The 22,103-nt window shown below is 31.6% G+C and overlaps 4 protein-coding genes and 1 long non-coding RNA gene across 7 annotated transcripts; 4 read left to right on the forward strand and 1 right to left on the reverse strand.

The window, feature by feature from the left end:
• Positions 1–1,329: 1,329 nt before the first annotated feature.
• Positions 1,330–4,277, reverse strand: LOC106440509. 2 transcript variants are annotated; one of them, XR_001287692.3, is made up of 3 exons: positions 3,822–4,277; positions 3,600–3,719; positions 1,330–3,514 (listed from the first exon to the last, which is right to left on the reverse strand). It is a non-coding gene; the product is annotated as an uncharacterized LOC106440509 (long non-coding RNA). The 2 variants fall into 2 exon arrangements; XR_007317204.1 differs by having other exon boundaries at positions 3,600–4,277.
• A 310-nt stretch (positions 4,278–4,587) lies between these two features.
• Positions 4,588–5,794, forward strand: LOC106420378 (elongin-C). Its single transcript, XM_013861221.3, has 3 exons — positions 4,588–4,867; positions 5,026–5,131; positions 5,445–5,794. The coding sequence occupies exons 1-3, from the start codon at positions 4,762–4,764 to the stop codon at positions 5,521–5,523; spliced, it is 291 nt and encodes a 96-aa protein (XP_013716675.1). The 5' UTR covers positions 4,588–4,761; the 3' UTR covers positions 5,524–5,794.
• A 7,649-nt stretch (positions 5,795–13,443) lies between these two features.
• LOC106420418 (subtilisin-like protease SBT4.13) lies at positions 13,444–16,705 on the forward strand. 2 transcript variants are annotated; one of them, XM_013861249.3, is made up of 10 exons: positions 13,444–13,586; positions 13,698–13,792; positions 13,889–13,980; positions 14,062–14,314; positions 14,481–14,967; positions 15,050–15,147; positions 15,229–15,444; positions 15,535–15,646; positions 15,728–15,935; positions 16,022–16,705. In XM_013861249.3, exons 1-10 carry the CDS (start codon positions 13,485–13,487, stop codon positions 16,567–16,569), a joined length of 2,211 nt encoding a protein of 736 aa, XP_013716703.2. In that variant the 5' UTR covers positions 13,444–13,484; the 3' UTR covers positions 16,570–16,705. The 2 variants fall into 2 exon arrangements, with proteins under 2 accessions (XP_013716703.2, XP_022549051.2); XM_022693330.2 differs by having other exon boundaries at positions 15,535–15,935.
• Positions 16,706–16,936: 231 nt separating this feature from the next.
• Positions 16,937–19,050, forward strand: LOC111201309 (subtilisin-like protease SBT4.6). The gene is made up of 3 exons (XM_022693005.2): positions 16,937–17,483; positions 17,643–17,734; positions 18,431–19,050. Exons 1-3 carry the CDS (start codon positions 17,380–17,382, stop codon positions 18,529–18,531), a joined length of 297 nt encoding a protein of 98 aa, XP_022548726.2. The 5' UTR covers positions 16,937–17,379; the 3' UTR covers positions 18,532–19,050.
• Positions 19,051–20,789: 1,739 nt separating this feature from the next.
• BNAA10G12240D lies at positions 20,790–22,044 on the forward strand. Its single transcript, XM_013861130.3, has 4 exons — positions 20,790–21,208; positions 21,299–21,341; positions 21,476–21,600; positions 21,701–22,044. The coding sequence occupies exons 1-4, from the start codon at positions 21,077–21,079 to the stop codon at positions 21,800–21,802; spliced, it is 402 nt and encodes a 133-aa protein (XP_013716584.1). The 5' UTR covers positions 20,790–21,076; the 3' UTR covers positions 21,803–22,044.
• The last annotated feature ends 59 nt before the right edge of the window (positions 22,045–22,103 follow it).

Below are 22,103 nucleotides of genomic sequence, written 5' to 3' on the forward strand. Positions count from 1 at the left end.
ACCGATAAAAGTAGTAAGAAACAACGCATGGTATCAGTTAGGTCTGGGCATTTTAACCTGGACCCGAAGACCTGAACCAGAACCAACCCAAAAATATCCGATCTGAAACCAGACCGAAAATTTACAAGTACTTTTTGGGTCTAAATTTTTTTTTACCCGAAAGAACCATAGCCGAAAAAGTACCGATCCGAATAGATCCGGACCAAAAAAAATCGATCCGAATAGATCTGATCCGATAAGAACCGATTTATATCCGACTTAGAAACATGTATATGATGTGTTTGTGTTCTATTTTATATATATTATTTTATGATTTAGTTGAAATATCTTTGTGAACAACATTTGTTATTATTTTTTAACATTTTTAAGTAATATAAAACTTTAAAATGTAAAATTTAGAGTTTTAAAATATTTTATTTTAATTATTAATAGTTTTATTTAAGTTGTTTTGTAAAATTTTAGATATATATGACAAATATTCAACTAAAAGTTGATCGAATTGGATATATCATGTCCTTTTTAGATCCTAAATACCCAAACCCTACCCGGATCCGAAAAATTACGGGTATTTTATGGGTATTTTAATTATAGATCCGAACCGACCCGAATCCGAGAAGAACCAACCCGAACCCAAACCGAAAATTTTTAAGTATTTAGTGGATCTAAATATTTAAGCCCTGAAAAAACCCTGATCCGAAAAAATTTGATCCGAGCCCGACCCGAACGTCCAGGCCTAGTATCAGTTATCGTGTAGCCCATTCCAGCCCACTTTCACATAAACAAAAGAAAGTATATTGTCCATTTTGGATTAATATAGTACTAGGATCGGCCCGCCCTACGGGCGGGATATTCTTTATATATGATCTAAGTTATTATTTTTTGTATGATTTTGTGGTTCGTATTTTAGGTTTTCATTTGTAAGAAATGTGTATGATAATAATTTTTGTCTTTTGAAAAATTTTAGGTGAAAAAGAATTATATGTGATAAGATATGTTTTGCTTGTTTACAATAGTTCTCTGTTCAAAATTTTAATTTAATTGTCTTTGCATTTTATTTGAATATATATATATATATAAGAATCTATAAGGTAGTATAGAAATTTGAAACCATTTTGTTACTTTTTTTGTATTAAATTTGAAATGTTAGAACTCATTGTTTGTTGTGGGTTTATTATTTGTAATTGTAGATTTAATGATATGAGTTAGAAATTAACTAATTGTTCATTTTGATCTACTTTTTTTTCGTTTTGATCATTTAGGTTTTACGTAAACCATCTTTTTGGTTTATTTCAAAATTATTTTTATCGGCCAACAAAGTTTGTAGTTTGCAATTTTGGTTTAATATACATACAATTTTTTAAAAAGAAGTTTGACCAATGATTTAAACATGTTATTATTCATATACAATTTGATGGCCGTATAATGTATATAACTATGTTGTATTTTTATGTTAAGATTTGAAAGTAAGATTATAACAACTTTGATGTTTTTTTTTGTCAACAACAACTTTGATGTTTTAATGTATGTTAGGGCGTAGATGGTTTATTATTATTTAGATCATGTACGTTATACAGGGGTGACTGTGTATTGTTTTAAGAGTTCGGAGCATATAAAATACTACATATAAGTTTGGGTGAGGTTTATGTGGGTTTCTTGATTAAATGTTATTGGTTATGCATATACATGTTGGTTGGTTAAATTAGGATTTCTTTGTGTTGGGCTTGGAAGTACGTGGTTTGTGGGTCTAATGAGTATTATTTTTTCGTCCAAAATTTTTTGGTCTTGGTTTGTTACTTTACAAATACAACAATCAATATAAGATATTTTTATTTTTAGTTTCCATCTAATAATTTAAATTTTGCTAGGCTTAAAATAATATTAGCTTTCATTATTTATATTTTGTTAATTTTACCAGAAATCATATGATTCATCTTACCATTAAGATTTTCATGAATATGCAATTGTTTTACATTTTAAAAAGTTGGTTCTACCTTTATTATGAATAAGCCGAATGAAATTTCTATAACACACAAATTATGAATTAATTTCTGTTCTTAAACGTTTGTTTCTTAAACTCACTGGTATTATCTTCTTCTGTTTGCCATTTAATTATATTAAAGATTTAATATAGATAGTTAATGTTTACAAATATATTTGAAATAATTTTTATTAAGAAAAATGTTTATATTTTTTCCTAACATGAGTTTTAACTTTTTATACAAATTGTGTTATTAAATTTAGAATTTTATATTTTATTTTAAAATTTATATTATTAAAAATAGTTTAACTAATGGATTTTTGAGATTTTGATGATTCTAAAGTATTTTGGTACAACTTTTTTATTAAAAAAACAAATTTTAAATCAGATGATTTTGTTTAGTATTTTAACTAAATCACTACTTTTCTAATTCATTCAAAATCATCTACAAACTCACTAAAATCAAATATTCAGAAATACTATATCGAATGTACTACTCTTCTCTTGATCGAAACTAAAAGACAAATAAGTTTATGTTTGCCCATCCAAAATATTTAAATAGAAATCATGAAAAAGAGTATATTTACTGAAAATTAACCAAAAGAACAAAGTGCTATTGTCCGCCTCACCAATTTATGGGAAAACATTTACAAATGAAAAAATAAGACAAAAACCAAACTAAGTAACAAACTTTTAAAATAAACGACCACAGAAAAATTTACATCTAGAACATATAAATCAGGCAATGGCTGTAAATTTAAAATACGACCTCGTGCAGTCTGGACCTTTTTTAAGCTTCTTTGCTGGAGAATAAGATTCCTCATTGATGCTTACACTATTCTTCTGGTGAAAACTGAAAAGACAGCAGCTATAAATTCAACACGTTCGTGTATCTCTTGTCTCTTCTCACTTTTAGGTTCCCTTCATCTGCCATATACATGTCTTTTTCTCACATCAGACCTGTTTTATCAGTATTCAATCGACCTTTTTGCATTTTAGATATAAATATACACATATATATGGTACGACCAGCATGACCGGAGTGCGTATGTGAATATCATATTAGATACAATAGTTGAAGATGTCCCATGAAACAAAAACAGCTAGTACTGATAAGAGAAAAAAATCAAACCCAATGGTCTTACATATAAACACCGTATTTGAAGAAAAAATTGACTGTAGAAAGGTTAGCATAAGTAAGAGATCATATAAACGATATATCTATAATCTAGAAAGTTACACTAACGAATTGGTATGAAAGAATAACTACTAAAAGATAAACATGTTGGTTAGAATGTGCCTCAAATCTTGGTGCTTTTGATCTCAACTTCTCTACTTGGTCATAAAGGATGTAGTGCAGGTAGTTACGAAGCAAGAGATTCAGAAGTTTTTCCTGCACCCACAAAATGACACCTCGAATAACCAAAACAAAAGCTGAATCAAGAGTTTCTAGTGTTTATAACAATTATCACAAAACGTATCTGCCCATCGCACCATGACGCAGTGTCGCAGAATGGCCCAAGGACGGACTGAGTACTGCAAATAGAAGTAAAATCGATCAGTTAATTAACTGTTGAGTCGATATAATAGACTGAAAATCAATAATCAATGAATTACTCACCCACTAATCTCAGCAAGATCACCATGCTTCTCATAGCTCAAAGAATCTATATATATAAAAAAGGTTCTCTTGTTTAAGCTGTTGAGGTAACCAATTGCTAGCTGAAAAGCAAGATTTGGCCTAAAGGAGAAAAAGCAAAACACTTTGGAAATATGAAGACATCAAGATTAATAACAAATTATCTCAACGAAACCCCACTGAAATAAAGAAGTAACCTCTTACTTTTTCTAATCAGTCCGGAAAAGAAAGCCGAAGTAGTAATAGATCTCGATCTCAGCAGGCAAATGCTTTAAAGAACATCGGCCAGTCAGCCTCAGCGAGGAGAATCGATGAGTTTGCCATTCTACTGGAAAAAAAGAGTTTCTAGTTTTACCGTTTTATAACTGGATGAGGATTTGTGAGGATGATGTTCAAGGCTTACCTTTTTATAACTGGATCGCCACCGCCTCGAAGAGAGGTAAAATGCATTTAATGAGTAATTATGATTGGAGTGGGGCTAAGGAATAAAGAAGGTCTTCAATGGCGTTGAATCAATGAATCCTGTAACGGTCCTAAGGAGAAGAATCCGAGACAAAACGACACGAACGGAGCTAGCTAAAGAGATTCCTCAAGACGTCTAGAAATTCCATTCAGTCCACCTAATTACAGAAAGAAAAAGACGATGAGAGGAACCCTAGAAATCTGAAGATCACCATGGTTGAAGAAGTAGCTCGACAATCGTGAGTAACTTTAATTTCATGTTACCAGCCCAACACTCAAATTGCAAATTATCAATTTAGAAACCTAAAATAAAACATAAAGGCCCAATTGTGAATAATAAGTAGAAAACAACGCAAATTAATGTCCAATGGAAAATAAGTAGAAAGCAACCAACGATTAAATGATACGGTAAGTTTTGCTAACAGGGACATGTGTCGACACCACATAAAGCGACTTTCTGACGTGGATCTGACGTGGATGCATAGGAGTGAAGCATACATTTTTTTATATATATAGATATGCCTATTTAACAAATTTTTAGTTTATCTTTTCAATATTGACATTTAGTTAATTTCAGCAATTCGTTCATCTCAGGCTGAGATTCTCAGTGAGTAAAAAATCACGCGCGGTAGCCAAAGCAGACGCAGGGAGAGAGAGGAGGAGGAGGAGGAGGAGGAAGAAGATGAGAGAGACGGTGAAGTTGATAAGCATGGAGGGTTTCGAGTTCGTGATCGACAGGGAAGCCGCCATGGTTTCTCAGACAATCCGAAGCATGCTCACTTCTCCAGGTTCCTCTCTTCTTTCTTCTTCTCTTTTAATGCGTTTGTAGGGTTACGAATCTACATCAATTTGAGCAAAGATTTTACCAGAAACTAAGTGTGTTTACATTATCGACATGTGAAAGATGTTTCAAGAAACTCTCTGTTGTTGTTGTTTCGATTGGTAGGTGGATTTTCGGAGTCGAAAGAAGGCGTGGTGACTTTCCCTGATATCAGCACAACAATTCTAGAGAAGATCTGTCAGTACTTCTATTGGTCTATTCAATACTCCAGGTCCATTCTCTCTCTCTCACTTTCTCTAATTTGATCTCAGAACATGGTAGTGTAGCCTCTCCTAGACTCAGAACCCAATCACCAGTTGCATCTATCTAAGTTTCACCAAATAGTTTCCTGATAAAACTCTTTATCCCACCACTTATTATATATATCGTTTCAATTCCAACTCACAATAAAGTTTTCATCTTTATGAGTCTGTTGTGATTGCGTTATCAGGGAAATTGATATTTGTTTGTAATCGTGCTTTGAGATTCCTTCTTTCAGCACTCTCTTTGTTTCTGCTTCTTATAGTTTGTATTCTCTCTTACAGAGGCAAAGAGACCGAGTTCCACATCGAGCCTGAGTTGACCTTGGAGCTGATGATGGCTGCTAATTATCTTCACACTTGAAGAGTTCAAATTGATATTTCATTAAACTCTTATTCTGAGTAGTGTAGTTTTTCTTTGTAGCCATAAGATGTGAATCCCCGGAGCACTTCGTGTGGGGGTTATTGAATAGCTCCGAGGGAAAGTTGTCTACTTTGTTTACTAGTTATTTTGACTATTGACCGCAGCATCAATCTTCTTGTGAGTTATTAGTTGCCTTTCTGAATGCTTAGCAAGCTTTGTAATGAGCAACAAACATTCTGTGCTAATGATGACTGGCTTTGGTGTCTAATCACTGAAAAAGACTCTTCGTGTCAGAATCTGGGACTTGAGAGGTTGAATCAAAAGTCTTTGTTTTATTTGGGCGGAGATTGATCTGTTAGTCATCTTGCAGCAAGCTGATCAGGCAAGACACTACCAATCGGGAGACTAGGGACTCTAGTGGCCACTGGTACACACACGGTGTCTGTTGCGGCTGGAAACGCAGTCCCAAACACAAGCTTCTTTGGGCTGGAAATTGAACAGTGAGGGGTGTCGCTCCATCCTCTAGAATCGCTGCTTACCGAGTCCGCGCGGGAGAAGGTAGGGATGTTAAAATACTGTGCGTTCGATGATGCCATTGCTGACGGTGTTGGGCATCATCACCATCTCTATAGCTAGTATTGAGGTGTACTTGTTCTAGGAAGACTCGATCGCAGTTGGAGCTTTTCACGCTCTGTCAAAAGTGATCATCCCTGTAAATGCGGCTGGTAACACTGGTCCGAATATGGCCTAAGTCACAAGCTTAGCACTGTGGATGTTAACCGTTGCAGGCTTGCAGCCAGGAATACAAACCCTTCATCTTGTCACCAAAGTGGTTCTCGGTGAAGGCAATACACTTGTAACACAACGTTTCAATTGAATTTTAAGCTCTAGTTGGTATTTCTCATTTTTTGGCTCCGTAAAGTTCACAGCAAATGTACTATCACTTATCTATTGTATATTATTAAAACTGAAGTACAAATTAGGTTTGTTTGGAAACATGACTTGCAGTTTAAAAAGATGGTTTGTTTGGAAACATGGATGACAATGTTATATAAGAATTGTTTGGAAACTTGGATAGCAGTATATGTATTTTCTTTTATTTACACATTTAGTCATTGCATTTATAATAAATTAGGTATTTATTTTTGTATTTCTTTTATTTACAGATTCTACCACTACATTTAAAATTAATTTAAATTAATTAATTATAATTCCAAAACTTATCTAAACAAATCGATATTCATATATTGATCATTATTAATATTGTACAAATATTACTAAAAAAAAATTTCTATTTCATTTAATTTAGCCAAACACATTAAAATAAATTTTTTATTTGTTTACGGAATCAGTTAGGCATAGACATTCGGGTACCCATTTAAGTACGGGTTGTTTCTTTCGGGTAAAGATTTTTTGGGTTTTGAAATATCTTTTTAGGTACTTCCTTTTGTATTTCTTTTTATTTACGGATTCTACCACTGCATTTTAAATTTAATTTAAACTAGATTTTGACCCGCACGCCCGTGCGGGTGTATTTTTTAAAAAAAATTGATGCTATTTGATTTTTATGTCACTATTTAGGGTTGGGTAAAAAATTCGAATTCGAAGAATCGAACTGATCACAATCCGAATAAGTAGTACTAAATCCGAACCGAAATTGATTAAATATCTGAATTATTCAAAATTTTGGTATTTGAAGAACTGAAACCTAATCCGATCCGAACCGAAGTATTTTGGGTATCCAAAATAGATTTATATACTTATATATAATAATTATTTTTAGATTTAATATATATAAAAACATCCAGAATATATATGATACTTTTAAGTTCGCATAAATGCTTGAAAATATATACAAATAATCAAACGTAAATATCTTATATAGTTAAAAAATACTCAAAACTCCAAAATACTTAAATAATTATTAATTCTCTATCCAGATATTTAAACCAAACCTATTTAAATTGGTTATCCAAATCCGAACCAAATTCTCAAAGATCTCAACTGAACACGAAATCCCAAAAGACCCGAAAACAAACCCGAACGCCCACCCCTAATCACTATTATATATATATATATATATCTTATATGTGTTATCATAGGTTACAAAATATGTGTTATCATATAATTAATCGTATTTTATACGTACCATTAAATAAGTTTTCTTATAATTAATAATATTTTATACGTACAATCATATAAATAATCACATATATTATATTTTAAAATTTAATGTGAAATATAAAAACCATAATTTAAGTTGGTGTTTGAAATTAGGCTTTGTATTGTATTTTTCTTATATATATTGAAAACATTTTTATAGTAATTATTGGAAAATATGTTAGTAAAATTCAAATTTTGAATATATGTATATTTTTAAATGAATTTTTGATATAAATCAATTTTAAATTATTATTTTGATTTGAATATATATATCAAACAACATAGACCCATTACTTTTTAATATAATTTAATGGATTTCCAAATTTTTTAATAGCATAAACCCATTATTTTATTTCCTAACTTACTGCTATCCATGTTTCCAAACAATATTATTTTTTTAATTATTATCCATATTGCCAAACAATCTCAATGTGTACTTCAACTTTAATAATATAGATTAACTAATTACAATTCCAAAACTTATCTAAACAAATCGATATTCATATATTGATTATTATTAATATTGTAAAAATATTACTAAATAAAAAATTTTCTATTTCATTTAATTTAGCCAAACACATAAATATATATCTATACATATATTTATTTTTTTACGAAATCTGTTAGGCATAGATATTCGGGTACCCATTTAGGTACGGATCGTTTTTCGAGTATAGATTTTTTGGGTTTTGAAATTAGGCCATGTTTGGATTTAAATTTATGTGTGAGTTTCAAGTTGGATCTTCCGGGTCTGTATGAATTTGGTTCTGATGTACAGAAAAGTAAAAATATTCAAATAACGAACGTATTTGAAAATGATTCTGATATTTGAACCAAAAATCATTATATTATCCGATTCGATCTGGATCTTTTGAATACAATTAGTTATATGGAGACATATCTAAAATATATTGCACTAATCACGAAAAACAAATATCAATGTATAAATACGTAAAAACTAATACATGCGCGGGCGCGCGGGTCAAGCTCTAAGTTTGTTTGGAAACTGAAGTACAAATTAGGTTTGTTTGGAAACATGAATTGCAGTTTAAAAATATGGTTTGTTTGGAAACATGGATGACAATGTTATATGAGAATTGTTTGGAAACATTAGGATTGAAGTACACATTAGGATTGTTTGGCAATATGAATAGTAGTTAAAAATAGTATTGTTTGGAAACATGGATATCAGTAAGTTAGAAAAAAAAAGGGTTTATGCTACTAAAAAAATTAAAAGTCAATTACATTGTATTAAAAAAATAATGAGTCTATGTTACTTGATATATATATTCAAATCAAAATAATAATTTAAAATTGATTTATATCAAAAATTCATTCAAAAATATACATATATTCAAAATTTGATTTTTACTAACATATTTTCCAATAACTATTATAAAAATGTTTTCAATATATATAATAAAAATACAATACAAAGTCCAATTTCAAACACCAACTTAAATTATGGTTTTTATATTTCACATTAAATTTTAAAATATAATATATGTGATTATTTATATGATAGTATGTATAAAATATTATTAATTATAATAAAACTTATTTGAAGGTACATATAAAATACAATTAATTATATGATAACACATATTTTGTAACCTATGATGATACATATAGGATATATATATATATATATATATATATATATATATATAATAGTGATTAGGGGTGGGAGTTCGAGTTCGTTTTTGGGTCTTTTTGGGATTTTGTGTTCAGTTCAGATCTTTGAGGATTTGGTTCGGATTAAGATAACCAATTTAAATAGGTTTGATTTAAATATTTGGATAGAGAATTAATAATTATTTAAGTATTTTGGAGTTTTGAGTATTTTTAACTATTTAAGATATTTACGTTTAATTATTTGTATTTATTTTCAAGCATTTATGCGAACTTAAAAGTATCATATATATTCTGGATGTTTTTATATATATTAAATCTAAAAATAATTAATATATATAAGTATATAAATCTATTTTGAATACCCAAAATACTTCGGTTCAGATCGGATTAGGTTTCAGTTCTTCAATTACCAAAATTTTGAATAATTTGGATAATTAATCAATTCCAGTTCGGATTTAGTACTACTTATTCGGATTGGGATCGGTTCGATTCTTCGAATTCGAGTTTTTTGTCCAACCCTAAATAGTGATATAAAAAACAAATAGCATCATATTTTTTTTAAAAATACACCCGCACGGGCGTGCGGGTCAAAATCTAGTTGTATATTAATTGAGAACACACTGCTAGATGTCATCATTTGAGCTATGCTATATTCATAATTAGAATAATTCTTAATAATCTTTAGAAAAATAAAAAATTTCGTCTAAATATATATTATATTATCACTAAATAATCATGAAAATAATTAGTAATCTACAAAAATATATGTATTTTTATTTATAATTAACCAAAGATTTCTATAAGCGGTTGCATCACATTTTCCATATACTATTCTACTAGTTTTTTTTTTTTTTTTTGACAGCAAAACATTCACATACTCATATTGACTCTGTAAACCAAATCGGCAACTCTGCATCCATATGAACGACGAAAGACGGTTGTTTCCTAGCACTATGTGCCAAGCTATCCGCCCTTAGGTTCTCTGTTCGGGGTACATGGACGACGTCTGAGTTGATAAAGCTTCTTCGTAAAAGCTTGATATCTTCCAGGTAACTTTCAAATGCTGGCCATTCTTCTGGTTCCGAAACCATCTTCACCAATTGAGAACAATCCGTTGCAAACGTAACCTGAAACTGTCGTAAGTTCTTCATACATTCCATTGCCCAAATCAACGCCTCCACCTCCGAGTGAAGAGGTGATAGACACGCCCTTACATTTCTTGCTCCCAAATAAACCATCAAAACCCAGTAAGGTACTATACCATCCTTGTCCCGAAAATAGTTTCTTCTCTTTCCACAAACCATCTATAAAACACCATCGTCCTGTAGTTTCCGATATATAGGTCTGTTCTGCACTTGCCTCTCCCTTCTTTGATCAGTGATTACCTGTGCTTCAGCCCAAAGTGTCGATTCTACTTCTGCTAATCTAAGTGTTTCCCTTGGATCAATATCCAGATTAAGACCCACACAATTGCACATGATGAATGTTATATATAAAAATAATTTTTATATATTATTATTTATTTACGTATTATGTATATAACTAAGTAAAGACATAAATCAAAACAATATATTTTATTTATTTATGATATTTTTTAGTAAATAAATCAAAACAATCATTTTATTTATTTTATATGGTATATAACTAAATTTCAATGACATGAACATAGATATATAATATATTTTAATATAAATATTTATTATTGAGAATTCATACTCATATGATAAATGCAAAATTTCTAATGTGTGATTTTTCGAATGCAAATTTCAAAATTAAAATATTGATGTTTCAATACTTTTTTCAATACAAATTTAGAAATTATCATATTTAAGTATTTTTCTATTTTATATAGTATAATTTTAAACTATATTAATATATAATATGAATGTCTAGTAAATGAGACTTCATATGCATACGATTTATGATCATTTGTATCTTGTTATACCAAAAAAAAAGTTAAACCATTGATCACAAAATTTTAGCATGAGACATTTTAAGTTTTTAGTAATTTATAGTCATTTTAAAAATTCAAAATATAACATATAAGAAAAAAATTAATTTTTTATTATATGGTTAATGTGGTTATTTAATATTTTTAATAATATAAGATTAAACAAAAAAGAGCTAAGATAAAAAAATATTATCAAACATTTATTATTCTTAATCATTAATTATCATATATAAGTTAATCATATTAGTCAATTCCGTAGCTTTTATTTAATGAAAGTGCGAAAATATTATTTTGTACACTATTTATCAATTTAATAGTTAGTTTAATAAAAAGTATAATATAAGCTAAGATGGATAAACTTATTTCACTAAGAATTTTGAATTTCATTTTCATGGTGACATGTGGCTACAAAACAATGTTGTAATGTTTCTCAATTAATATATAAGAGATATTTAGCTTAAAGAATTAAACTATATTTAATTTAATGATGGAAATGAGTCACTACAATCTTCCAGCATTTTATTTCATAATTTATTATAGTTTCAAACGTAGCCAAATACTTATTATAATTTTGAAATGTATGAATACGTAGTAATCCTTTGGAAGAAAACTATGTAATACGCATGCCTACATATAGTTTATGTTAACTATATTGACTTTTTAATCATTATATAATCTTAACTATCTATTTATTTTGAACGCATATTATTTTCTACTTAAAATTTATATAACTTATTGAAAATTTATAATAAGAAGGGAAAAGTTTTCCTTAGTAATCATTTCGAAAAGTATGAATACTTAGTCACTTTACACGTTGTAAACAGTAGAAAAAGTTATATATAGTATAACCTCTTTAAATTAATATACACTAAATTTTTTTATAAAATAATATAATTTTATAGTGTGAAATCGAGTTTTTGATTTAACTAGTATGTCGATAAATTAATATCCTTATAAATTATTAAAAAAATTAGTTTTATTGTATTCCCAACATTATTAATTAATTTATAAAAGTTTTACTGTATGTGTATTTAAAATTTTCATCTATGATTTCTAATGGGTTGTATTCTAACCCATTAAGTACATAATGTAAACCATAACAAAGTCAAATTGATTTTTTTTTCTGATAAACTTTATCGACTGATCCGGTCGGTCCATATAGAAATGCATTTAGCGATACAAAGTGGATTAGTGCAAAAGCGTACCACATTACCTAATCTAAGTTTAGAATATTTTCTGACTAATATCAGAGGGTGGACCAATCATCTGTTATGATTCATCTTGTAAACCACTCGGACCGAAACCCAAATCTAGATTACCTAAGTAGTGATAATTAGTTTCCATGGAAAATCAAACTCAAAACTAATGTGGATAGACACTAAACCAGAAGAGATTGCCACTAGACTACCACCACTTGGTTAAGTCAAACTGATTTAAGACTAAACCAAAGTTAATGTTCATAATTGTCCTTCAGTATGTTAATAATTAAGATAAGAAAAATATTTAATTACATGATTTAGTCAAATATTCGTACGTGCCTGCAAAGTTTTCCTTTGACTAAGTTCTTTACTTTAATTTTCATCTAAAACTCCGATAAGTTTCGATAAATTTTTTTACTTCAAATTTCACATCTTTTATATAATGATTTAAAATTATTAAATTTATATTATACTTTATTTAGATATCTCATTATTGCCTAGTCATCTAATTAAACGGCCTTCATATAATAAACTCCAATCAATATATTTGACCACGTGGTAAAAGATGTATCTAGTCTTATTTCTGTTTAGTAACTGAAACTAAAAATTCAATTGTAATTTTTTTTAGTATTTTCCATTTACTATATTTTTATTGTTCTATAAGAAAATCAAAAACCAAATAAAGATAAATTGAGAACTCAATTTTTAGGATACGGATCTGTTATCCTGAACTAGTTTTGTTTTTATTTGCTGAGTGCAATTTAACCGATGGACTCCATTCTAAAAGTGTGAACAAAATGTCACAATTTAATTGATACAGATACCAATATAATCAAGTATGGTAAAACTTGACAATTAAAGGCACAAAATCAGAGGATTGAATTGAATTAGATTCTTTTGATTTAATACCATGCATGTATGATCTCTCGTATATATGTACATCATTTCATCTTGATCTCAACAGAAAGTAAGAAAAAAAAACTGCAGTGACTTTTAATTCAATTTAGAAGAAAATGGGAAAATTACGAGCACCTTCCTCTTGCCTCCTCTCATGTCTCCTTGTCCTATTCTTGAGTTCAGTTTCAGCAGTCACAGATGATCCTCAAGATAGACAGGTATTAATATTTTATCATGATCTCTTGTTTCTCCCTTTATATAACATGACCGTCTGTTATACATGAAGATAATGTTGGTGAATCATATGATTATGTTAATTATCGATGAAGGTGTATATCGTCTACATGGGTTCACTTCCCTCTCGAGCAGACTACACACCAATGTCCGATCACATGAGTATTCTTCAAGAGGTCACAGGAGAAAGGTGTGATTTCTCTTTAATATATGATTCTATAAGCATGATGCGTTATAATCAGTTTAACGTTATGAATATTCTAATACGTGATAATATACACTCTAGTTCGAACGAAGGTCGTTTGGTGAGAAGTTACAAGAGGAGTTTTAACGGGTTCGCTGCCCGACTCACTGCGTCGGAGCTCGAACGAGTAGCCGGTGAGTGTTTTTCGATCGATACAGATCGTTAAATGATTTTAAAAAGTTAAATAATTAAACTTTTTTTTATGAATTCCTTAGAAATGGAGGGAGTTGTGTCTGTATTCCCGAACAAAATGTTACAACTCCATACAACTCAGTCGTGGGACTTCATGGGTTTAAAGCAAGGCAAGGGGACGAAGAGGAACCCAACCGTGGAAAGTGATACCATTATTGGAGTCATCGACACTGGGATCACACCGGAATCTGAGAGCTTTTCGGACAAAGGGTTTGGTCCTCCTCCTACGAAGTGGAAAGGTGTTTGTTCTGGCGGTGAAAACTTCACATGCAACAAGTAATTCTCATAAGCTATTTTCTCTTTAAAAAGATTAGTATTGTTGGTCGAGGCTAGAGATGTATTTTCGACAAATACCTGGAAGTTACTTTTACTTTCAGCAAAACATATTGACTACAAAATAAAAGTTTATATTGTTTATCTGTTTTATTATTATTTTTTTCAGTAAGTTGATTGGGGCAAGAGACTACACAAGCGAAGGTGCTAGGGACACTGAAGGCCATGGTACACATACAGCGTCCACTGCGGCTGGAAACGCAGTCGCGGACACAAGCTTCTTTGGGATCGGCAATGGAACAGCAAGAGGAGGCGTTCCGGCTTCTAGAATCGCCGCTTACAAAGTATGTATCCCGACAGGATGTAGCTCAGAAGCTCTCCTGTCTGCATTCGATGACGCGATTGCTGACGGTGTGGATCTCATCACCATCTCTATCGGGGGTAAAAAGGCCTCCATGTTCGAAAGTGACCCGATCGCCATAGGGGCTTTCCACGCTATGGCCAAAGGAATTCTCACTGTTACCGCGGCTGGTAACAGCGGTCCGCAAGATAGTACAACCTCGTCTGTAGCGCCGTGGATGTTAACTGTCGCAGCTAGTACCACAGACCGTTCGTTTGTCACCAAAGTTGTTCTAGGAAACAACAAGACACTTGTTGTAAGTACAACGTAACAGTCTCATTTCTAGTATCAAAGTATCTTCGTAACTTTTAATTACCAATGACTGTTGTTATTACCAGGGGAAGTCAGTGAATGCTTTTGATATGAAAGGAAAGAAGTATTCATTGGTGTACGGAAAATCTGCTGCTTCCTCTGCTTGCAGTGCGGAAACCGCAGAGTAATTTCTTCCCTGACAACACTATCTTAAATGTGATCATCTTGATTTTCTAATGTGATTATATCAATTTTATTTTTACAGGCTATGTAAGCCAGGGTGTCTAAAACAATCACTTGTGAAAGGAAAGATCTTAGTGTGTAGTAGTCCGGGTGGTTTGAAAGTAGTTGAATCAGTTGGAGCTATTGCTATCATTTACAAAAGCCCTAAGCCAGATGTGGCCTTTGTTCACCCTTTACCTGCTTCTGGTTTGCCGGAAAAAGAATTTGAATCTTTAGTCTCTTACATTCAGTCCGAAGAGTAAACACAATCATCTTCTCTATGCTCTTTATACATTTACTCCAAAATTCTTCAACTATATCATAACATGTCTTTTGTTTGTTTTCTCAGTTCTCCACAAGCGGCTATTCTAAAAACCGAAGCAATCTTCAATCGTACATCTCCTCTAATTGGTTCCTTCTCTTCTCGTGGTCCAAACACCATCGCTGTGGATATTCTCAAGGTAAATTTACATAACATTTATAACAACGGTTATGTTTATTTCTCCGGTTTAATAAAAAAATGCATGGTGGATTACTTGCAGCCGGATATAACAGCACCTGGAGTTGAGATCCTTGCAGCATATTCACCGGATGGTGAACCATCTGAATATGACACTAGACATGTGAAATACGCTGTTCTCTCAGGAACTTCTATGGCTTGTCCGCATGTTGCAGGTGTGGCTTCCTATGTCAAAACGTTTTACCCTAAATGGTCTCCCTCCATGATCCAATCTGCTATCATGACAACCGGTAAGAAAAATAAAATTGTTATTTCTTGTCCACAAGTAACGTTTTTGGACAGTCTGCTTATATGGTCTCTTAACAAATCTTTGCAGCATGGCCGGTAAATGCTACTGGGACTGGTATCGCATCGACTGAGTTTGCTTATGGATCTGGACATGTCGACCCAATAGCCTCTCTAAATCCTGGACTTGTCTACGAGTTGAATAAAGTAGACCACATCGCCTTTCTATGCGGCATGAACTACACTTCAAATATCCTTAAAATCATCTCTGGTGAAACTGTCACTTGCCCTGAAGAAAAAGAATATCAAACAAGAAACCTCAACTATCCTTCAATGTCGGCTAAGTTGTCAGTATCTAATAACTCCTTCACCGTCACTTTCAACAGAACCGTCACTAATGTTGGTGCACCGAAGTCTACATACAATTCAAAAGTAGTCCCTGGTCATGGATCCAAGCTCAGCGTCAACGTCACCCCTAGTGTTCTGTCTTTTAAGACGGTCAACGAGAAGCAATCGTTCATGGTAACTGTAACAGGAAGAGATCTTGACTCAGAACTGCCTTCGTCTGCTAATCTAATCTGGTCTGATGGGAAACATAACGTTAGAAGTCCTATTGTTGTTTATACTGATGCTAACTAATGAGGCCTCATCAGTTCTCCATAGTCATCACAAATAAATCTTGATTGTTGTTGTTATGCTTCTTTATTATACTTTGACAAAAAAGTATTAATACATGCTTTTTTATTTTTCTTTTCCTAATCAACTTTGAGTTCTTTAAAATATAGAAATGGTAGATGACGTTGCGTGTATTGCGGATTCACATATTCTAACCATTTGTTAGATTATATGAGTATATAAAGGATATATGCTTCTTTGCTCGCTATCAATTTGGTTCGAGTTGAAAAAAATTATGATTCTTCGACACAAACATGTATAACACTATGGTTACCGTCGGGAGCAATAAACTTTATTGAGTTGGAGAAGTTATCCAAAATAGGGAAAAATACATAAGTTACCTACCTTTTAATTTAACCATCATAACTTCTCCTTTTACAAAACAAAACCATCATAACTTCTTAATTCTTTGTGTTGTAGCTTTTATATACGTTATGAAAGGCTTATATTAATTTCTTATATAAATAACTTTTTATATTCATTAAATAAACGTCAATATATAAATACTGTCCGTTGCTTACGTTTTGTTTTAGTCTTATATAAGTCCACTCACTTCGTATCCTCCAGAATGATAAAAAGAAAAAGAAAAGAAAACAATGAACAAGATTAGTATGTACGTGTGTTTGTTTATGTTTTTTACGGTCACCTCCGCCCAAACCAGTCACGATGGGAGAAAGGTATTATATATCGAGTTACGTTAGTATATTTTGATTGCCTCTTTTAGAAAACATTAATATATAACAGCGTAGGTAAGATGGTAATCCAGGGTGGATAATGCAGGTCTACATCGTTTACATGGGAGCATTACCGTCAATCAACGACTACGTCACTATTGAAGATCACCATTTCTCATTGGTTCGTAGTGTCACCGGAAAAAGGTAAACCATTTTCATATCTAGGTCCGGTGTGGAGTCAGCGTGTCTCGATTAATTGAACCGGCTCATCAAAAAAAAAAAATATATATATATATATATATATATTGTTTACTTCTGTTGTACACAATCTGATTACTTGAGGTGTATACATTTACTAATCAGTTACACACCAAGCCTAATTGTCACCAACTACGGGAGGTCCTTCGACGGGTTCGCTGCATGGCTCACTGAGGAGGAAAGCAAGAAGCTTTCAGGTAGAAAAGTTTCCAACCTTTATTCACTGACACATTACTTAGATTGAGCATTTTATTTGAGCAAAAATTATAATCCTAAAGTTCATGTTAAACGAAACAAACTAAATCTGAAATAGAAAACCGAATATGTTCAACCAAATCGAATAACCGTAACTCTTTTTTTAATAATATAACTAAAACTTCACCAAGTAACACACCGTCAGACCAATTTTTAAATGAATTTCCATATCAAATGGCTATGTTACAAAAAAAATCATAAATAAAGCAGCTTTGCTTGGGTTTTAGATACATAACTAGGTAGATTGGTTGGGCGGTAGGAAGTGACTTTAACTTTAATTTTTATCTACAACCTTAAATACTACCAATCATGATTTATCTTAGTTTTTAAATCTACAACCAAAAAACTAAAGATACAGCAAAAATATACAAAAAATGGTTGTAAAAATCTTATTTTCTAAAGTCTCATCGTTTTAGCTGTAGGAAATTTTAAAGCTATAACCCTTAAAGCTAAATCAAAAAATTCTACAAACTAAATTCTAAATAAATTTTCTACACTTACAGTCCAACCAACCACCTCCATTCTCACCCGAAATTTTGAATAGACAAACGTCCTAGAATAAAATGTTTAGCTTGTGTTTATAACTAAAGGTAATTTATTTTATATTATTTTCTTGTCTGCTTAAAATTGTATTATAGACATGCCCGATGTGTTTTCGGTTTTCCCGGACGGGATGCTACATCTGGACGTGATCAATAACGGTGGCATACACTCGGGACTAAGAACTCGACACTTGTAACTTGTAGCCATTGATTTTTTTGTACTAACCATACATACTTTGTATGTAACCATCATCATACTATTACAGAATCTCTAGATGAAAAACGAGAAATTCTATTTCACAAGAAGGGGCCGTGACTATTTAATGTCGCTGTTATAACGTGTTTTTAAAAGTTGTTTACGTTAATGTATTGACTCACACTTGTTCAAAAAGAAAACTACATATTAAAACTTTTAAAAAAAGTTTAACAATGGAAAACTTTAACCACCTGGTCAACCGGAAAAAAAATAACACATGTTCCCTTGTAAAGCAGTCTTATTAAGATCCACCAAGAGAGATTTTTGTCAAATTTTGATATACAAGATGTTAAACGGAGATCTAATTATCTTCAGTGCTGGAGTTATTTTTTTTTTTATTATGTGAAATCGAGTGATTGTGCAACTCGGAAGAATATCAAGTGGGAAGCTCTGACTTTGATCAATCAAGATAGAATGTGCTTTGAAGCTCTGGTAATTGTTACATCACAAGAAGACTTATTAAATGTCTTCTTTTATTCCTTTAGTTCTGATGCTTCACAATTGTCAGATGAGACCACATTCTTTAATTCTTGTGAGAAGAGTATCAAGTGGGGAAGTCTCTGACTTCATAATTGTCAGAAGAGACCACAGTCTTTACATCCTTTTAGGATTCACACTGCGAATGTAAATGCTTATTTATGTAGTAAATATATACACGAATATTTAGGTGAAAATATATGTATATATATTATACAAATGTCAATGCTTATTTATGTATATAAATACGAATATTTAGGTGAAATATATGTATATATTATACAAATGTCAATGCTTATTTATGTAAATATATATACACGAGTATTTAGGTGAATATATATTTATAAATATATTTATAAATGCCAATGCTTCTTTATGTAAACATATACATAAATTTTTAGGTGAAAATCTATGTATATATTACTAAAAATATTGGTAACTTTATGATGCGTTAAAATTTACCCGCAAGGACCATGTACAGAATTTTCAAGGCATCTCGACTTTTTATCTCTAATTTGAGATCATTGTAGTCTTGTAGTATATGATGAGATATTCTTTTGCATCTTATTCCCCGAAGCGGGATCTCTCTTCCTAACAACGTGTCAACAACGTGTATAGTTTGAGGTCTTACGTAATACTATGCGAGTAAGACATCTATTAAGTAATTTAAGGAAAATAACCAGATAAATTGTTCATTGTTTCATACTATTTTCTCTTGTTTTATTCTCTCACGTTTCAATATATAATACATGATTTCTAATACTTTGAGTTTTTTTGCCAATGTATTTATGTGTTTATATGTTATGATCGCATAGTAATATTTAGAGAACATTATTTCTTATGATTTGTTTCCAAGAATTATCATACCTTGGTAAAAAGTTCAAACTACTAGTACAAAACACAATTTATGAAATGTGATACAAAGTTATGACAATAAATAATTGCAATATTAGTTAAGCAATATAATAACTTTCTCGACAATGATAGACTTATAGTAATTATCTCATACAAAGGCTTATTGGGTTTGATACCAAGGACGAGAACTAAAACTAAAACAAATTTACATTAATAAACTACTTTTGTTGTTAAAACGCTTCGAGATAAACTATTTCAATACTTGTAATTTTCTTTTGAGCTGGATATTTGTAATTTTTTTCTCCATAGAGTTATTGATTAATATTTGTGAGCCTTCAGGATAAAGAAGAAGAAAACGAATAAACTTCATCGAGTGGAGAATTTTTGTGGACCTCATCTCCCCGTCTTTGATCATATGTTCTTTTCTTAACTAACTAAAGATATTAAGTTGTATATTTAACCAATATTAATAATACTGTTTTGGGTATATTACCTTTTTAAATTATATTTTAAAAATAAAGGGTAACTATTTCATATCTAAGAAACGGATCAGATGAAGATGCATGGGATTTGAAGAAGATCAAGTTCTTCTTCTGTTCTCTTTTCCACTTTGGCCCTATGTGATCAAGAAGGGTCAGCTACTTATCATCTTTAAGATATCGTTTTGGTTATTACAAGGAATATTGAACATGGAAGTCTTTTAAGAATCTCACTGTTTGTGTCTCTATCCGGAAGAGATAAGAATCCAAATGTGTCCATAGACTTACAACAAAACAAATAAATCGTTACAAGTTGAAAATAAGCAGTAACCAATAAGAATGGCGAAGAAGAAAAGATAGCGAAGCTTCTAAATTTCTCTAACAAGGAAAATAAAACTGAAATCATTTATAAGCAATAGTCTTTTCAGCAACATTACCCATAATAAGCTTCTTTTTCTTGACGGATGGTGACCATGACAATGATCATGATGGCTCCACTATCTCCATAACCTACTCCCTTGTAGCATTATGTTATATATAGCCCTATTGAGTTCTTGTAAATACACAAACCTTAGACAGCTGTCCTCTTCTTCACTCTAGTTCTCTTACATAAGAAGAATCACAAAGAGAAACTGTTTTCAAAGTGATTAGATTATTAAGCTTTGACAGTTATTAATGGAAGGTAAAGGACGGGCTGGATCATCAACTTCTTCTTCTTTAACCACAGAACTCTTCGGCTCCAAAGACCCTTCCCCGCCGTCTTCTTCCTCCGGAATCTTTTCCTCCATTTTCCCTCATCCTTCTAAGGTCATATTACCTTCCTTTTCTTCAAACTTTCTTTCTTGAGTGATCAGACTGATTCTTAAAACTTAATCTTCGGTTTCTTGATTTTCTCAGGGTGTTGCAAGAGATGGTCCAAGCTCCAAACATGGCTTACAAGGTCAGTGAATAATAACTTTCTTCTTCGTTTTTGCTCACGTTTTCTTCTAAAAACAACATCCTTCTTCGTCTTAATTTGCTCACCTTTCGTCTAAAGTTGGCTATGTTTTTCTAATAATATGTTTTCTTACGCAGCTCAACGTAGAGAATCTTCAACTGCACAAGAAGACAGAGTTGAGCCATGTCATCTAAGCTCTTCTCTTTACTACGGTGGTCAAGACGTATACTCTCGATCCACCACAAACCAAACTTACCCTACAGTGAGTCTTCATAATTTACCTAAACTTTGCTAATGGCTTTCAGTAAAATAAATAAATTAATAAACAGAGGACTTGACTGATCAGAGAAACAATTTTTCAGGTAAGAAACGAGCGGCCAAGAAGCGGAGAAGACGATGCTAATGGACAGAACTCACAAGATGTTTCAAGAGGAAACTGGTGGCAAGGTTCTCTTTATTACTAAAGAACCAGTTCCTTTAGTTTCGTTGTAAATCTCTCCAGAAACCCATTAAAGCTCAAGCCACGTACTAATTATCTACCGAACCAATACTTTGTATAAATAAGTTATGGACAAAAGGGATAATTTATTAGGGGATTCGAAGATTGAAAAATATCTTGCAAAATTGTATTGAATAGTACTTCTTGTGATCAACTGTAAGTCTGTATTAGTGTTAACCCTACTTATTCTATCTCATGTTCAACATATTTTAGCATTTTGCCAAACGCAAACGCGTGACTAAACTATACATCTTTACGTAGAATCC

This window comes from Brassica napus, chromosome A10 (assembly GCF_020379485.1).
Source record: "Brassica napus cultivar Da-Ae chromosome A10, Da-Ae, whole genome shotgun sequence".
In the NCBI taxonomy this organism is placed as follows: Eukaryota; Viridiplantae; Streptophyta; class Magnoliopsida; order Brassicales; family Brassicaceae; genus Brassica; species Brassica napus.

What these genes read in the sequence shown, in the direction of transcription:
- LOC106420378 (XM_013861221.3), top strand. Translation starts at nt 4,762, where the DNA reads ATGAGAGAGACGGTGAAGTTGATAAGCATGGAGGGTTTCGAGTTCGTG. An exon ending in AAGCATGCTCACTTCTCCAG is followed by an intron (nt 4,868 to 5,025) that starts GTTCCTCTCTTC and finishes TTCGATTGGTAG; the next exon opens with GTGGATTTTCGGAGTCGAAA. An exon ending in TGGTCTATTCAATACTCCAG is followed by an intron (nt 5,132 to 5,444) that starts GTCCATTCTCTC and finishes TCTCTCTTACAG; the next exon opens with AGGCAAAGAGACCGAGTTCC.
- LOC111201309 (XM_022693005.2), top strand. Translation starts at nt 17,380, where the DNA reads ATGCAGGTCTACATCGTTTACATGGGAGCATTACCGTCAATCAACGAC. An exon ending in CGTAGTGTCACCGGAAAAAG is followed by an intron (nt 17,484 to 17,642) that starts GTAAACCATTTT and finishes TTTACTAATCAG; the next exon opens with TTACACACCAAGCCTAATTG. An exon ending in GGAAAGCAAGAAGCTTTCAG is followed by an intron (nt 17,735 to 18,430) that starts GTAGAAAAGTTT and finishes ATTGTATTATAG; the next exon opens with ACATGCCCGATGTGTTTTCG.
- BNAA10G12240D (XM_013861130.3), top strand. Translation starts at nt 21,077, where the DNA reads ATGGAAGGTAAAGGACGGGCTGGATCATCAACTTCTTCTTCTTTAACC. An exon ending in TTTTCCCTCATCCTTCTAAG is followed by an intron (nt 21,209 to 21,298) that starts GTCATATTACCT and finishes TGATTTTCTCAG; the next exon opens with GGTGTTGCAAGAGATGGTCC. An exon ending in CAAACCAAACTTACCCTACA is followed by an intron (nt 21,601 to 21,700) that starts GTGAGTCTTCAT and finishes ACAATTTTTCAG; the next exon opens with GTAAGAAACGAGCGGCCAAG.
- LOC106420418 (XM_022693330.2), top strand. Translation starts at nt 13,485, where the DNA reads ATGGGAAAATTACGAGCACCTTCCTCTTGCCTCCTCTCATGTCTCCTT. An exon ending in GGAGCTCGAACGAGTAGCCG is followed by an intron (nt 13,981 to 14,061) that starts GTGAGTGTTTTT and finishes TGAATTCCTTAG; the next exon opens with AAATGGAGGGAGTTGTGTCT. An exon ending in TGCAGTGCGGAAACCGCAGA is followed by an intron (nt 15,148 to 15,228) that starts GTAATTTCTTCC and finishes TTATTTTTACAG; the next exon opens with GCTATGTAAGCCAGGGTGTC.